Source organism: Oenanthe melanoleuca, chromosome 11 (assembly GCF_029582105.1).
Source record: "Oenanthe melanoleuca isolate GR-GAL-2019-014 chromosome 11, OMel1.0, whole genome shotgun sequence".
Classification (NCBI taxonomy): domain Eukaryota; kingdom Metazoa; phylum Chordata; class Aves; order Passeriformes; family Muscicapidae; genus Oenanthe; species Oenanthe melanoleuca.
Genome location: NC_079345.1, coordinates 18,367,285 through 18,385,009, shown reverse-complemented (window position 1 = coordinate 18,385,009; position 17,725 = coordinate 18,367,285). Strand labels below are relative to the sequence as shown.

The window sequence follows — 17,725 nt, the reverse complement described above, 5'->3', positions numbered from 1 at the left end:
GCACCTGTAAAGCAAGAACAATGGATGTCTGAGGTACAGGAAGCTGTTCTCTAGGAACCACCAGGCGGGGAGGGAGGATGTGTTTATTTTAAGTTTATTTTGTGAAGGCAGATAAATGAATCATGGCACTATTATGTAGGTTTTGGTGTCCTGCTTTTACATAGTGGGCTGTCTGCATTCATTCAGAATTGTGTGGACCCTTATCTTAAATGCCCAATTTGAAAAAACATTACTTGACAGTCTCACTGTTTTTAACCTATCTTGCCATGTATGTTTCAAGAAGTGACTCATTAGGAGTGGAAAGCACAACGAGTTGCTTGGTTACTTTGGGCTGTAGCTTTTTAACATAAGAAATAATTTGAAGTGTGGATTTTCAGTTCTTAGCTTAGCATATATATAATAAGAATTGCATTTTGAGATTTGGGTCAGCTGATGAAATCTACATGTTTGATTAAAAATAATGTACATTCAAATAGCTGAATTCAGAGGATGAGAAATAAAACTTCCAGTTTGCCTCATGTGAAGAGGTTAACAAATAAAACTTATTTTGTGCTAGTAGATCTTTCCATAGCAAACACCAGCATGGACTGCAGGAGCACTAAATCCCCTAGTGAAGTTTAAATCCCAGATGTCCTGACTCTGACAGATGTTGAGAAATGTTCAGCTTTTTGCAAAGGGAAGAAATGAAGGTTTCTTCTGGGGGAGGAACACCCCAGCAAAGCCCAGACCATGCACCACAACCAGAACCTGGCACAGGTCTGCACAAATCAGAGTTTTGCCTCTAGCTGCAGGTCTGAGGTGCAGACTGTATTTTTCATGGGAGTTGAGAGCAATCACTGCTGAGTTCACTTTTCCTTATCACAGTTATAATTGCAGCAGGGCTGAATTACAGATTACCCAATCAAATAAAATGAAAATGTACAAACACCAAGAAAAGAGTACTGGAATTGCCCTGCTACAAAATGAGAGGTATTTTAATGGGTGGATGATAGTGTGGCCTTCTGTCACCATGTTTAGACATGTTTAAAATTAAATAAACCTGGGCAAATGCTTAGAGTCAACTGAAGGAAAAAGGCCTTACGATAAAATATTTGAAAGGTGGGAAATAATTATGTTCAAGTGTTCTTTGATAGTTTTGTTGAAGTGAGAGAGGAAAACTCAGCATTATGTTTCAATTTTTTCATACCCACTAACAGACAACCACTAGGTTAGGTGATGGCAAAAAAGTCAATAATGTCCCTTGAGGCTTATTTACACCAGAGCACTTTTACCATTTCAAGGATAAATGATACAGCTAATCTGCAAGTCTCTGAAGCAGGAACTGCTGACTGCTGCCAAAAAGCTGCTGTTTCAGCATGACCAAAATAGGAAATTATGGAAATGATCAAAAAGGCCAACCCACACTGACTGGACAACAACAGAAAGCATGAACCAAATATGGAACTTACTGAATTAAAGGTTAAATGAAGCTGAAGTGAATCCATTCCTTTTCCATTGTCTAAAAAGAAAAGTTCATGACACAGGGTTGGTTTTCAAGACTTTCCTCTTCCATATGTCTTAGTGGTGTCTTACAGATGGCTCAGAGTCCACCAAACTGAACAGCCACTTTTCTTCTCTTTATTTAATCAGGAATTAATAATAATACAGTTTCATTAGGTAGAATAGAGAAAAGTTGGTGTGGAATTTTATCTTAAAAGGGAGGGATGCTGTATGTTAGGAACTGTGAAGGATTTCTGGCTGAATATTACTTGTCTATATCATACCATGCACTACAGTTAAGTTATTTAAAACATTTTGCTGAATAAGTGTTTGGGAGCTCTTAAAGTAGTAACTGTGCTAAACTCAAAAACAAGAGCTGCTGTGTGGAGCCACTGAGAGCTACCAGCAGGGAGGTAGAGCAGCTGGTAATGACATAGTGATACATTACTACAGGATGCAACTGAGGAGAATTAAGTCTTTGAAATAGAGGTTTTTGTACTAAACTAATTTAATATTAAAATAGAAGTAAATTTACAATGATTTCTTGAGTTGGTTTTGTTTTATTTGGAGGTTTTTTTTTGTCCCTGTAGCATGAATGGGAGGTGAGATTATTAGAGTTTAACTAGAGGGTATAAAATAACTAATAAAATAACTTAATTCCTAAGATTTTTTCCTTTTTATTTTATTTGCTAGGTGGTTGTGGACACGGCACAGATTGAAAATAAAGAAGCCTATGCTCCTCAGATAAGTTTAGAAGGATCAAGAATTGTGGTGCAAGTTCCATCAACTTGGTAAATAAAAATACTGTATTGTAGATTGTGACTGAAATATATGGAAGAGAGAATGTGCACAATTCCTCTCTCTGGACTGGCTGAACACCTCCATTCCTGAGGGGTGTACTTCAGCTGCCTCTGTAGGAGCATGGCAAGAGAGGCAGTCAGGGGCACTGAGACTTGAAGGAAATGCAAAAGTTTGATGATAAAGCAGAAGGTTTCAAAAATAATGTGGCAGTAATAATCTCCTGTTATGCTCTGCCCTGGCAGGTCCCAGCTGTAGCTCAGGAAGGCTGAGAATGGGCTGTTAATGTCAGAGCCTTTGCTCTTTCTTCACTGGGCTGCTCTCTAGGTGCTGTTGTGAGCCATGGACCTCTGGGCTGCAGGAGATGCTGTTCTACCAGTGCTGGTGAAGCCTGAGAACAATGGCTGAGCTGCAGTTTGTGAGGGCTCCTGCCCCTTCAGAGCGCTGGGAACAGGGAGCAATGGCAGCACTTGCCTCTCACTCGGACAGAGTCAGTGCTAGGAATTTCAGAACAACACCTTTGATTCACTTGGCTCCTTATGGAGGCAGCTGCTCCTTACAATGGCACACCCAGGAGGAGGAGTGTCCTGGGGGAAGGAAGGAGGGAAGGGAAGAAGGAAGGGAAGGAGTGTCCAGGTGCTGTTTTTTGAGGGAGGAAGGAAAGGGAAGGGAAAGGGAAGGGAAGGAGTGTCCAGGTGCTGTTTTCGGAGGAAGGGAGGAAGGAAAGAAAACGAAGGAAGGAAGGAGTGTCGAGGCGCTGTGTCCCAGGGAAAGGAAGGAGTGCCCAGGTGCCGTGTCCCAGGGAAAGGAAGGAGGAAGGAAGGAGTGCCCAGGTGCTGTGTCCCAGGGAAAGGAAGGAGGAAGGAAGGAGTGCCCAGGTGCCGTGTCCCGGGGAAAGGAAGGAGTGCCCAGGTGCCGTGTCCCGGGGAAAGGAAGGAGTGCCCAGGTGCCGTGTCCCAGGGAAAGGAAGGAGGAAGGAAGGAGTGCCCAGGTGCTGTGTCCCAGGGAAAGGAAGGAGGAAGAAAGGCGTGCCCAGGTGCCGTGTCCCAGGGAAAGGAAGGAGGAAGGAAGGAGTGCCCAGGTGCTGTGTCCCAGGGAAAGGAAGGAGGAAGGAAGGAGTGCCCAGGTGCTGTGTCCCAGGGAAAGGAAGGAGGAAGGAAGGAGTGCCCAGGTGCCGTGTCCCGGGGAAAGGAAGGAGGAAGGAAGGAGTGCCCAGGTGCCGTGTCCCGGGGAAAGGAAGGAGGAAGGAAGGCGTGCCCAGGTGCCGTGTCCCGGGGAAAGGAAGGAGGAAGGAAGGAGTGCCCAGGTGCCGTGTCCCAGGGAAAGGAAGGAGGAAGGAAGGAGTGCCCAGGTGCCGTGTCCCAGGGAAAGGAAGGAGGAATTGAGGCAGACCGTGCCGGGCAGCGCCGCCTGCCGGCGCTCGGCGGTACGGCGGGGCCCGGCCCGAGGTCCCGGTTCAGGCGCCGGTTCCTTCCCCGCCGCTGGATGTGCGGGATCGGCCCCGCACGGACCCTGCCAGGCTCGGGCTCTCGCCGTGTGCTGGCTTGTGCCAGGCTTTGCCCTGTTCCAGAAATGGGTGTCTGCTGCGTTTGTTGCTGCTGTGCCTGGACTGTGCCTGCCGAAGAGCTCTTGTCAGAGATGGTTTCAGTGCACTGCTGAACCTCAGATTAATTCTGTGTTCCACAGCAGGCAGAGACTGCCCAGGCTGCAGCCCTAAGCATTCCCATGTTGTTCTGCAGCAGTGCAGCAACTGGCCTTTTGTGTTCTGATATGGTAGAATTGTTTAATGTAAAAAATGAGCATTTTGATTTCTAATTTCAACTTAATGATGACAGGTGTCTGAAAGAAGATCCAGCAACAATGTCTTTGCTACAGAGGAGTCTGGATCCGGAGAAGACTTTGGGGCTGGTAGATGTGCTCTACACTGCTGTGTTTGATATACACAGGTGGAAGGAAGGAAGGTACATCTCTTTTCTAGCTCAAACTAAGCTGTCATTGTTGAATAATCTGTGCTGAGGGATTTGATTGTGCCAGCTCATCAGAAGGGGAAAACAGGAGTCAAACTGAGAGTCAGACGTTGGTAATCCCCACAGATACCTTCTGGGTACATCCAGAGATACAGGAGACTGCTTAAAACCAAACCAGCAGCATATCTAAGGGTAAAAGAGTATTTGCTTCTCTCTTATAAAAACATTTGATTTATATTAAATTGGTCTCCATTTAGGTCTAGAAGCACAACCAAAATTTAAGGAATGGAAAGTATTGCAAATATGAGGAATAATTTGCTTTGTTACCCTAAGAAGTAGCTGGTGGACTTGGCAGTCTTTAGTATTGTTTCTTTCTTGAGCTATTATGGAGATCCATGTTTTCCCCCAAGTACAAACTCAGTTATGTATTAGGTGGTTTGATACACATGTTTTTTGTTGATGCAGGGAGCAAGCTTTGCCCTGTATTCAGATCCAGTTGCAGCGTGAGATCTCAGACTTTGGGAGCCAAGTTGACATGCCATCGGGGAATGGAAGCAAATCTTCAGGGGGCCTGCAAAAGACATTCTCAAAACTGACTTCACGGTTTACAAAAAAAACTTCCTGCAGCAGTACAAGTAACACAGGAAGTTACTCAATCCCCAATACACCTTCCAAAAACGTCTTCATAAGTTCCAGCTCAGAGGAGAAAGCTAAAATGCCCACGAACATGGACACACGGTTGCAGAACATCCTGAACATTGGTAGCTTCCCTCGGAGCGCAGATGCTCTGCCAGCTCAGAGCACCAGTAACCAGCTGGTCAATGGGTTTCTGGTGGAGAGACGGGACAGCTTCTTCAAACCAGATGATGGCAAGGATGACAAAGGTATGAATTTACCAACTGACCAAGAAATGCAGGATGTTATAGATTTCTTGTCTGGTTTTAACATGGGCAAGTCTCAGCAGACTTCTCCGATGGTGAAAAGAAGGAACTCTGTTGCATCCTCTACAGCAACAGAACAAAAGTCAGGAGCAGTTCAACAGCAGCCACAGTCTGTGTCTCACACTCCACTGCATCCTCCTCAGCAAGGCTTGTCCCAGCAGCAGTCCCAAAAGCAGCAGCAGCAAATGCAGTATTACCAACACTTGCTTCAACCTATTGGACCACAGCAACGTGTACCTGCCAAATGGCTCAGTAATTCTTCACAGCAGCAAGCCCCGGCTGTTGGAGCTGGATTGTCTCATATAAATCAGTGGAACAATCCTGGTTTTTCAGATTTAAGCTCTGATTTGTACAGCTTGGGTCTTGTGAGCAGCTATATGGACAATATGATGGCAGAGATGTTAGGACAGAAACCACAAGGACCTAGAAACAACACATGGCCAAATCGTGACCAAACTGATGGAGTGTTTGGGATGTTGGGAGAAATCCTGCCTTTTGACCCTGCAGGTGTGTGTCTTTTCCTTTATTATGCTTTTTGTAAGGGTCCTTTGTAAAAGAATACTGTGAAATATTGCTGGCAATAACTGTCATTTCCTCACGCTGCCCACTGGATGTAAGGATTCTGACCAATGCAAGAAGGGATTTGTGTGTGTGCTTATTTGCTTTTTTAACAGAAGGTGATCTTAAAATTCATTAATAAGCAAGCATGGGAACTAATTCCTTGTTTCTTGTCCCAGTTGTGGTAGTCTGACCTTTTCTATATGGAGCACAGCAGAGTACTGAAAAGATACTTAGAGGTGATGTTCCTCCTATTCTTAGTTTGTACAATTGTTTAAAATCAGACTCTTGAGCTCAGGTATTATTCTTCCTACTCTTTACCAGTCTTGTAACCTGGAGATACAGCTGGGTTGCATCTTTCCTACATACCTACATTTTCCCTCCATTGCTCTCCAGTTCCCTGGGAGTCATACTGGTTCCTGTTCCACAGCTGGTTCTGCAATGAAAATCTGGATGTCAAAGCACTAGAGACTAAAGAGCAAGTTCTGTGAGGTTTGCTGCATGTGTTTGGACCACCAATAAATTGTAAATATAGATGAATTATTCATTCTCACAGATTAAGTGAGATAAAAGTTTAGAGTCATAAACAAACAGCTCCAGGCCAAAAAATTGGCCATGGAATCCAAGAGGAGATGAACATTTGATCCTCGTGTGGGCCATTGGCCTGAGAGCTGGACTTGATCCTGGTGGGTCTCTTCCAACTCAGGATATTCTGTGATTGTGTGATTCTGATCCTAGTACTGAGAACAACAGCTGCTGCCTTGTAGATGTAACTCCTCTTGGCCTGGAGCACAGCTGCAGCAATGCTGTAGTGTGCATTTATGGCAGCTGCCTGGAGGCAGGAGCAGGAGAACAGGGAAACCTTTTATCAAAGGAGGGCTCAGTTTCTTGCACTCATTTGCATTTGTCTGTGTTTGGAATGTGTAGGCGTCTCAAACCAGCTCCTTTGACTCATAATTATGATAGTTATTTTGTCAACTTAGTTGATAAATTAGTGGAGTTTCTGTGGCAAAAATAGCCACCATAGTTATCTTGTTGCTTAATAACTTTAAGTCTGCATTAGCATCATCTTACTTAAACAATCTTAAGGTACAGACTTAAGCATTAGTCTCTAAGGAAGGACAAAATTATTTTCAGCAAACACTAAATCCATGTGTGTGTAGGGAAAAGAAAGCAGGTATGCAAAGGACTGGCATTGTCAGGATTTTGAATCCATTATATTTGTTTAGTATTTTCCATTTGCTCTACATAAAATACTTATTTTGTTCCATTTGGTGAATGTCAAGGACATAGAAAATGGTACTTGGAAAAGATGACTTATTCAAGTTCCATAAATGGTGCTCAGTGGATTAAGATACACACTTCTGCAGTTTTAGTGATAAGTAAACAGTATTTTTCACAGATCTGGCATTTAAAAAACTAAAACCAAACAAAAATCCTTCCAGCTGAAATACTTTTCCATTAGAAAGAACTTTTCTTCATAGAACTTGCCAGGTTGAGTTGTGGAGTAGAAATTTTCATTTTAAGCTTTATTGTAGTATAAAAAGTTGTAAGACTGAAAATGGTTTTTCATTTCCAGGTTTTCCTAGGACTGTACATTTGTCATTTGAAACAAACCACATTACTTTTTTGATAAATACTTTTAGAGTCTGAAAATGACATCTCTTCAGATGCAAAACTGCTGATTAAGAATTTATAAAACTGAAATTGATAGCTTTTCATGTTGAAGACTTGAACTAGTCCCAACAGTGTATTTTGTAGTACTTTAATCATCACTAAGAAGTTGATGAAGCAATGTTGCAATAAGAACTAGCAGAAGGAATGTTGGTAATTCCAGTCTTTTGGAGTAAAAAACTTTCAGAAAGATAAAAATTAACACAGGCTTCTCTTTTGAATATACCAGTACTTGAGAAATTATGCTGTCCACTGGTAAAAAAAGCCACAATCCATCTAGATTTATTCTTAGATCTAAGAAACTGTCTGGCTTCCAGACTCATCTTAAATAGACATAAAGATATTTCAGAGGGAAAACAAGCACTAGTGGGGATATTTTGTTCCTAGATGGACTCTCAGATACCCTTGCTTAATAAAGGAGGCAGAGAAACAAAGTTTTCTTCACTGTCCTTTAAATTTGCATCCAACACAACATTGTGCAGGTCTTTTCTGGATGTGTCAAATGAGAACAAGGAAACATCTTCTAAATGCAGTTCTGAATGTAGGGAGCCATCAGATGAAAGATTTCTGCTTTGCAAGCTGTGCATGATTGTTGGATGTTCTTCAGTCTTCACTCAAATCTCAAACTGAGGCTGGCAAGCCAGCAGCTCAGTACTTCCCACTGTAATTACTGTGCATGTAGTCTAGACATTTTCCATAAATCCAGTCAGATTGCCAAGTTTCTTCTCAGGGAAGAAAAAAAGGCAAAAGAAAGAGAAGCTGTGGAAACTCAGTTACAGTGACTCATTATCAGCAGTCTTTTGAATCCAGCAATTGCATGCTCTGATCATTGGAGCATTTGAAACACTTTTGGATTAAAGCTTTTGCTGTGTCTGCTCAAGACCATGCTTATTTCTTATTGGATGCTTGGGACACAAAAAGCATGTTAAGAATGGAAGAATTTTTAAATTACTGCTTTATTCTGCAAATATAATTCTTATTCTGAAATATTTTGTAAATCAGGATCAGAACAATTTCAGAATTATCTCATCCCTGTAGGAAGGAGGCAGTTTTGGCACTCTTTGTTCTGGTATGATCCAAGTGGACATAGCTGGAAATCATACTGCACTCTGGTATCAACTACAGTAACTGTTCTGCTCTTTCATGTGTGTGGATAAATGTACACATGGTGTCCATTTCATCAGTGTCAGCTGATGGATATTGGACCTTTCAGCATAGACATGATCATAGTACAGACACAGTTTCCCTGATGGAGTGCAAGGGGCAGGTGTACTTCCATGTGATAATTATTGTCCACCATGGATGCTGTGAGAACATTTCCTGTTCAGTGTTCTTCACTGCCCCATGAAGAGCTGCCCACTGCTGGCTGCCATTGACCATCAGGGAGGGAATGATTAGTTGTGCAGTATGGCCCCACAGAAGGATGGAAGGAGCAGCAGTGGCTGGTGGCAGCAATGGCTGTTGGTTTCTTTCATTCAGTTGGCTCTGACCCCGAGTTTGCCCGCTATGTTGCTGGGGTGAACCAGGCTATGCAGCAGAAGAGGCAAGCACAGCACGTCCGGCGTCCGAGCAGCACGCGCGGCAACTGGCCTCTGACCGATGATCCTCACAAAACCTGGCCCTTCCCTGACTATTTCACCGAGGGGTAAGACACTGCACAGCCTCGGGGCTTTCCTTCTCTGACCTTATTGTGCACCCAGACTTGCCAGAATGGGGGAATGCTGTGTGGTTTCTCAGTTGCTGCTGCATCTGTGAAAGCTGCACTTCACTGCTAAGAGTGAGCAATGTGATCCCCACCTGCTTTGCTGGTCCCAAGGCACTGATGTGCTTGATGTCATCTCTAGAGTGGCATGGATACTGACTGTGATGCCAGCAGAGGAAATAAGGCATCTATAGCACAGATGTATTCAGGACAGTTTTCTTTGAGTATTTTGAAAACAGCTATGGAAAGTGATGCTCTCAAAGTGATACTGTTGTCAGTTGCCTGACTGAATTCAGCTTTCCAGATTTTAGCCACTTAATCTTGCTACTAAAAGGCAGGTACCTCACAGCAGGTACATACAGGTAGTTTTTAATCTCTTCTAAGTCATAACTATTTACTACACAAGAAGTGTTTCAAGATTCTCTGTCCATAATGTAAGAGCTGTGAGTGCAAAGCCAGTAGGTTTTGCAGTGAAAAAGTCAAGTACTTAGTGATTCCAAACCCAAGAATCACTTGTTTCTCCTTCCCAAACAGGAGAGGTGCTTCTAGTGATACAATTATTGTAGTAAAATATATATAAAAAGGCTGTAACAAACAGAGCAGTTAATGTGAGCACTCAGAACTAGTGAAAGTATTTGTATTACTGGCACATTATACCAAGTACTGAAATTTTGTGTTCTGAGGTATCACCTGTGGCACACAGTCTGGACCAGGCACTGTAAATACAAGGACTAATACAACTTTCTGTCTTGCAGTGATGTGACAAACAGCTGGTCTGGTACTCAAGGGGACTCTGCCAGCTCAAGTGATGAGACCTCCTCAGCCAACGGAGACAGTTTGTTCTCCATGTTCTCAGGGCCAGACCTTGTTGCTGCTGTAAAGCAGAGGAGGTGAGCAAACTGAACAGAAATAGACCACTTTGTAAGCTTCCTTTTGTTCATATATAATTTTGAGTAGGCAGACAAAGGAAATTCCTGCCAATGAGACAAGTCTCCACAAACATGAGTTTGTGTACTACACTGTGATGTGGACTGGGGGATTCCTGAAGTAAGTTGTATTAGCAGCTTTCTCCTTGCACAAACCAGCACCTGTGCAAACAGCCAACCATTCACTGAGGGTCAGTATGGCTAGAAAAATTGGATGATTTTCCTCTTCCATGAGTGTCCTTTGGATGCCACTCCCTGGGGCTTGAGGAGCTCCTCACTGGTTTTGCAGAGTGCCTTCCCTGGCCTCAGCTGCAGCCCTGTGGCACTGGGGAGAAGCTGCTGCTAACTGGGTGAGGACTTGTCTCACCTTGGCTGCTGCTGTTCTGGGAGTGGGAAGCACACTCCTGCTTAGTCCTCTATTTCTCACAGCAGGAAGAGGAGACCAAATTGCCATTGTGAATAACTTCAGTAAAGGAAAAACTAAGGCAGGGTTTTCAGCTATGGACAGTCCACTTCTGTCAGTACTGGGAATTAGAGCAGTTCTGCTTTTCTAGAGGGCTGGAGGCTTGGTGTGTTTGGAACCTCAGTGATTCCACAGCAGAGAGTAGTAACAAAAGGCACAAGATGAAGCATAAATACCAACCCAATTCTAATCTGGGATTGTTCTCTCAAACTGTTTTTCAGTCTTTACTAAAAATGAAGTAAGTGGCCAAATATTCTGGCTTTGTTTGTAGTCATGGAGTAATTTGGAGTCAATATATAAAGATTGTCTGTCTGCTTTTTGGTCATGAATGAAAATAAAGTCAGTGCCAGTTTCTCACAGAATCTACCTGGATAGCTATTTTTGTATGCATTACCAGAAAGGAGTAAGAGTAGCTATTTTGTGAATCTTTACACTTAGCCAAGACTATAGGGAGGGAACAAAAATTGAGATTCAACGAATGTTAAATTGAAATGAATGGGAAAGAACCATCTCACAAACAGCCAGAAAAAAGTAGTACTTACTTGTATTAAAAAAAAAAAGCAGCAGAGAAGGAAAACAGACACATCAGGGTTACTTAACATGCCAAGTCAGTAGATAGCTGGAGACTGACTGATCACGGAGCAAGAAAAGTCTGTGGTTTATATAGTGCTCTAAATAGCAGAAGAAAGTTTCCAAAGAGGGTGCTTCATTGACCAAAACCCTCAGCTAAGTAACAGTATTAGTCTCCTGTTACTTTAGAAGAGCAGTGTTCTGTAGGTGAGGGCCTGACAACATACCAGAGCTAAAGCTGGGCAGTAAGAGGAGGTAGAAGGGCTGAGTGCTAAGCTGACCTGCAAAGGGCTGCTTACTCATGGGAGCCTGACTGCAACGTGCTGACTGGGTTTTTCATAAAAAGGATGAAATAAAAGATTCTGCTTTAATCTAAACCCATGCCTTAATTGCTCCTCCTAAAAAACAAAGCAAAAAACAACAACAATAAAAAAACAACCCCCACAAACCAAAGCAAAACACGCTAAACAAACAAATAATAAAGACCAAAAAACCCAAGAAAAAAATCTTTCAGAATGCACATGTGGTCAAGGATTTCTATTTGACAGGCATTAGGTTACAAATTTAAACTGAAGGTGGAATTTTTCTTCAGTAAAATTACTGAGCTTCAGCAGATGTTTCACTTGCTCAGCTCTTCTTTTGTGTTATCTGTAAGGTTATTTCAGAAAAGATACTTAAAAAACCAAAAGAAACCTAGCCACAAGAGCAGGTAGCAGAAGAAAAACCACAATTTCTGGCACATTTCTTCAAAGTAGGCAAAAATCTATCCCAGTTCCCTTTCACCTCTGAGAAAATGTTGAAGCTGTAGCTCCAAGAACCACTGCATTGTCAAGTCCCTGACAGTTTCTGTATTGTTGCTTTTACCTGTAATGACCGCAAAGTACATGAAACCAGATGTTTCTGCAAACAGTACTGTAGGCTGCCTTATCTGTGCCAGTGGCAGATCAACAAGGCTGACCCGTTTCAAACCAAGAATTGTCTCTCTCTTTCTGGGCAGAAAGCACAGCAGTGGTGAACAGGAACCCAGCACACTGCCATCGCCTCCCCTTCTCTCTGCAGCAGATGACCGCAGTCAGGTGAGCTCTGCGCGGCTTTGCTCAGTCCTTTCTCCTGCTGGCACCTGGGGGTGTCTCCACGAGGCAGTCAAAGGGAAAAGCATCTGTATCTCCAGATTGCTTACTTCAGTGAAAAGCTAAACCATCTGCAAGTAGCATGAGATGCTTTTGTCAAAGTCACCAAGCTTAATATATTAAAATTGGAAGTCACTTACTTTTCCCTTTTAGTGGGGTCACTGTGTGTCAAGCTGAAGTAAATATTTTTAACAGACAGTTATTTTAAGAATTGAGATTGCTATACTGTCAGTTATCAGTTTTGGTTTCAAATGTAAACTAATCTTGTGAAAGTATCTTAAGGAGGTGATAAGGTGTGTCTCAAAAACACAGCGTTCTGTTGTTAAACCAAGCCAGCCCCAACTGCTTTTGTTTTCTCAGGATAACAAGACCAAAACGTGGCCTCCCAAGGCCCCGTGGCAGCACACATCCTCGGTGCCCAGCACGCTGCCCAGCCAGAGCACGTCCCTGTACCCGCTGAGCAGCGCGGTGAGCCAGTGGAGCGACACCATGCAGATGCTGCAGTCGCCCATGTGGGCCAGCGAGTGCGCGCCGGCGGCCGCCATCTCCTCCAGCTTCGCCTACGCGCAGCAGCAGCAGCAGGCCCAGCAGGCTGCCCAGCACAAACACATCAACAAGGGCTTCAAATCCTTCCCCGTAAAGCACGAGCGCAGACCGTCCTACCTGCACCAGTACTGACTGCTGCTCCCACGGGAAAGTGCAGCGCAGGGCCAAATGGAAACCACCTTACTTGGATTCACAGTGCTGTGGTGGCTACATCCTGTTTCTCTCTTGGTGTGGGATGAGGGGGTTTGGGTGAGATAGACAAACTCTTGGATTCTGAGTTACAGTGCTGAGCAAATATGGCCAATATGTTTGGTGTACATGAAACAGCCCAAAACTGTGATGTAGAAATGCTTTTAAAAATGTGTAATTGCCTTTACTTTCAAGACATTTTTTTTTCTAAAAAGAACTGCTGAAGGACTACCATACAAGAAACACTGTATTTTATAGCTATTTTTCATATAGATTTATAGTTAAACATCTTACTGAAACACATTGAATATGTTGAAGCAAATATATAGTGGTCACTTTGCTCAACACTGTTTGTGTTTAAATTTATAAAGGACAAGCTGTAGAGCCTTTGTATTCTCCATTACAGCCTGTGGGCAGCTTTTTTAAAATGAAGTGCAACAGCAGCTTTTCCTGTGCCACACAAGCCAGTTCATTTGGGAACGGCTGCAGAAACAGCTGCAAAACTGGGTTTTGTGGCAGTTTCCTCTAGGTGAAGATCAGCAGAACCACTCAGCCTTGTGTTGCAAACGTTATCAGAGCTGCTTGATGTAGATGGCACCTGTGTGACACTGGGACCCTGGTTCTCACACACCTGTGTGACAGTGGGACCCTGGTTCTCACACACACCTGTGTGACACTGGGACCCTGGTTCTCACACACACCTGTGTGACACTGGGACCCTGGTTCTCACACACACCTGTGTGACACTGGGACCCTGGCTCTCACACACCTGTGTGACAGTGGGACCCTGGTTCTCTCACACCTGTGTGACAGTGGGACCCTGGTTCTCTCACACACCTGTGTGACAGTGGGACCCTGGTTCTCACACACACCTGTGTGACACTGGGACCCTGGTTCTCACACACACCTGTGTGACAGTGGGACCCTGGTTCTCTCACACACCTGTGTGACAGTGGGACCCTGGTTCTCTCACACACCTGTGTGACACTGGGACCCTGGTTCTCTCACACACCTGTGTGACAGTGGGACCCTGGTTCTCACACACACCTGTGTGACAGTGGGACCCTGGTTCTCACACACACCTGTGTGACACTGGGACCCTGGTTCTCACACAAACGTGTCCTGTGGCTGTTTGGCCAAAGGCATTATCCACACGGTGCTCCTGCAGTGTGTGAAAGCAAAGCCTGAGAGACTACTTGCGTTTATTTAAAGTCTTATTTCAGATGCTACAGTTGATTAAAAATTGTGAGCTGGCTCAGAAGATACTAAAACCGAAATGTGGGGTAGCATTTAGTTAAAAGAACATTATTTTTTTTAAAAAAAATAAAGTAATTATTTGCAGTCAATATGTGCCATTAAGTGAACCTGTGGAATTAGGAATAATCTTCCAACCAAAGTGGATTGGGGTGAGTGACTGGTGCTTACAAATTGAAGAACAATGGTAAATATATGTATACCTATCCCACTGTATATGAACTGAGATTACAGAAGATTCTTTATATAGTTAGAGCTTATTTAAATTTTCATATTTCATCTTTGAAAGAGTCTAAAAACCACAATATTTTCTGGTATAAGAGTTTTGACAGTATTAATCTTATTTTTGTATTTTTCTTAAGTCATATCATTCTAATATGTTAACTACTAGGTTCTAACTACATAATTTTTCAATGAAGATAAAGCACATTTTTTGGTTTTGGTTTTACAAACTAAGAACATCTATATCTAAAGATACCAAAAAAAAAAATACATTATATATATATATATATATATATATATAAATAAAAAGTATACACAACACTAAAACTATTAAACATTTGGGTATTTAAAACCCATCCACCTTTTTTGTTTGTATGGTGACGGGCTCTATTTGCAGGCCCAGATTGTTACCTTTTGTGCTGTTTGAGGATGCCAATGTTGCCTGTATTTATGATATTGTCACCATGTTTTCTGAAACTTCATACTTACCATGTTTACAAAGATTTGTTTGCTGTACATAGACTTTTTACAGTAATGTGCTTTGCACAATCAGTGTGGCTTCTGTCTGTAAATTGTTAATGGTCTGTACTACTATAATTTTGAAAACCCTCCACTGAAAATGTTAGTGGTTATTTAACTTCATGAATGGTTTCGAGTTTCCTAAATCTTGTTGTTTAGATCTAATATAAAATCCCAAATTTGGTTGTACTTACTTGGTTATTCATACTAAGACCAAAATGGAAGTTAATCAAAACAACTTAATTTTGAACTTTTTTTCTAACAAGTGCCAAAATGATTGCTATAGTTTTTGCAGTTCATTCATAATTACAAATGCTGGCAAGTTTCTGGACCTACATAAGTGAATTGTGAAAACAAAGGAAGTTTGTCTGCATTTTGACCACGTGGGTGCTACTCTGTCCTTTGCTTCCGATTGTTCTGAACACTGGTAATTTTAAGAATTGTTGCACTTGGCAAATGAGTCTTGCCCTTAAACTTCACTTACACTGCCAAGTGCAAGGGTTTGGTGCTTAGTTAACTTACCCTTATTGCAGTGCTTCTTGTGAATAGCTAATGCTTCTGAACTGGAACTGTACAGTTTGTATTTTAAAGCTTCTGTAAAAGTAAACTATTTGCTTTATTAAAGATATACATTTAATAGGTCATACCTGTTTAAAATATGCACCTTGCTGAAAATGAGCAGCACCTTAAACTGTAACTTCAGTTTGTAAACAAAGATCTTATTTCATTAATATGGGATTATTTAACAGTTTGAAAATTGTCAACTGCTTACTTACTGACTATCATATAAAAGTGAACTTTATGCACATCTAATCTTTAAAGCTGCTTTCTCAAGTGGTGGCACAGAAGAATGTGGTACAGACAATGCCTCAGTAGGGCCTTTGAACCAGTAGTGCAGGTGAACATTGCCCAAATCATGTTACTTGAATTTTTAGCAATCACAGAGTAAGTAACTTTGATGGTAGTAAGCAAAAAGTAAACTCTGTCCCTGTCCCTGCTATTGGCTATTAGATGAGTGTGTGTTAACTGTGGCACTGGAATGTTGTAGGCAGGGTGTACAAAGCTGCTTTGTTCCTTCCTGCATAGGAGCACACAAGCATGCAGCTGGCCAGCAGTGCTGACAGTATCCAGGAAGCACACTGAACCCATTCTGATTTTGCAAGAATTAACTTGTTTACAGAGCATTTCAAGCATGGAGAAAAAGCCTTAACAGACTTAGGCAAAAGCTTGCTAAAATAATGGCTTGGTTTCTCCCTTGCACAGTCCTAGGAAAGTTAACATTTCTGTTTGATTAAATCACAGAGCAGCTCCTTTGTTAATGCATTATATTAATTCAGAATATACTACAATTTACAAGGAAGATCTTTATTTAGCACAGTTGTTTTGATACAGAATACAAAAGTCTATTGCTTTTATGTATGAAACACACATCTCTGGAATTGCCCAACATGTTGGAAGTAGGAGTCACATAGCATAACATTTACCTTGTTATTATAGAACCTTACTCATGAAATGGGCTCTGCTTCCCATAGTGCTCTCCTGACAACCAGGCTATTCCCAGAAGTACACTGAGTTTGAGTTTTTCAGAGGGAAAAGGGAATGTGATAATTATCCTTCTTGAACTGTGTTAGTTACAGTAACAGGGGAAAAGCTGGCCAAATACTACACTGAAAACAACATTCACATTTGAAACACAGAAGTTCAGATCACTTTTTACCTGACTTTTTCAAACCCACACCTTCTTGGCTCCCAAAGTAGACTCTAAACTATTTCTACAGCCTCTGAAAGCAGCACTGCTCATGTCCAGGTCTTGCACTCAGTCAACAGGCTTCTGCGTGCTGGGCGGAGTGGCATCAGCAATTGTAGCTAAATAAATGAGGTTTCTGTGCAGGATATGCTGGTACCTATGAGAGGAGGAAACACAGGAGCTGGGAGACATTTTCTAGACAACTACCCCTACTTGCACTCGTGTAGTCTGATCAGTATTTGCAGTTAGGGGGAAAAAAATAGCAAACTAGAATAATCAATCAGGGAAAAGTTGTTCTTATTCTGAAAGCCGGTACAATGCATGGGCCTGTGCTACTAGCCAGCTTCGCTGGGAAGCCGCCGAACGGCAGCGGAGCAGGGGAGGACAGCGCTGCCCGTCGGGCTGGGTGAGCAGTGCAGCGGCTGTCCTGCTGTGACACCGCTCGCTCTGCCACACCGGGCGTCTCGGAACACTGAGCAAACACCCTGACCAAGGCGGCAGGGTCACTCCCTGCTTTACACACCTCTGAGAACGATTCTGGGGAAAGCCCTCTGTAAGCGGTAGGAAAGCTCTAGGAGCTCGGGCCGCGTTTCAGTCCCATTAGCGACACCCGGGCCCGCAGCGCTCCGCCCTGCCGCCCACGGGGTCACTTACTGCACGCAGTCGGTGGCGCGGCCCTTGCTCTGGTACTCCACGATACACCGGATCAGCTGGTCGTTCTCCTCCAGCAGCTGCGGCACAGAGCGCGTTACCGCCCGCCCGGCCTCCGCCCCGCCCCGGCCGGCTCGACCCCAAGCAGGCCGCAAGGGCCTGCGCCACCGTCCGGCTCAGCCTCGGCCCAGCGTCGGCCCAGTCCCGGCCCCGGCTTCGCTCACCCGCTGCAGCGTGTCCTGGTTCACCTCCGCCCTCCCGCGCAGCCGCTCGGGCACGAACGCCACGGACATGGCGGCTCGCGGCTGAGGGCCCGGCTGAGGGCCCCGCCCCCGGCCCGCGCGCACGCGCGCTGGGCGCCGCTCCCGCCGGAACCCCCCGAGCCCGGC

The 17,725-nt window shown here is 43.6% G+C and overlaps 2 protein-coding genes across 4 annotated transcripts in view; one reads left to right on the top strand and one right to left on the bottom strand.

Moving 5' to 3' along the window:
• The window catches only part of GARRE1 (granule associated Rac and RHOG effector 1), a 62,952-nt gene extending 47,758 nt beyond the window's left edge, over positions 1-15,194 (top strand). For all 3 annotated transcript variants that reach the window (XM_056500711.1, XM_056500713.1, XM_056500712.1), the window contains exons 8-14: positions 2,173-2,270; positions 4,113-4,238; positions 4,710-5,692; positions 8,897-9,062; positions 9,875-10,009; positions 12,076-12,154; positions 12,569-15,194. In XM_056500711.1, the coding sequence (XP_056356686.1) occupies positions 2,173-2,270; positions 4,113-4,238; positions 4,710-5,692; positions 8,897-9,062; positions 9,875-10,009; positions 12,076-12,154; positions 12,569-12,886 (1,905 nt within the window). In that variant the 3' untranslated portion in view covers positions 12,887-15,194. The remainder of the gene's footprint in view (positions 1-2,172; positions 2,271-4,112; positions 4,239-4,709; positions 5,693-8,896; positions 9,063-9,874; positions 10,010-12,075; positions 12,155-12,568) is intronic.
• Positions 15,195-16,246: 1,052 nt separating this feature from the next.
• SS18L2 (SS18 like 2) lies at positions 16,247-17,700 on the bottom strand. The gene is made up of 3 exons (XM_056500739.1): positions 17,561-17,700; positions 17,340-17,416; positions 16,247-16,842 (listed from the first exon to the last, which is right to left on the bottom strand). The coding sequence occupies exons 1-3, from the start codon at positions 17,627-17,629 to the stop codon at positions 16,755-16,757; spliced, it is 234 nt and encodes a 77-aa protein (XP_056356714.1). The 5' UTR covers positions 17,630-17,700; the 3' UTR covers positions 16,247-16,754.
• Positions 17,701-17,725: the final 25 nt, after the last annotated feature.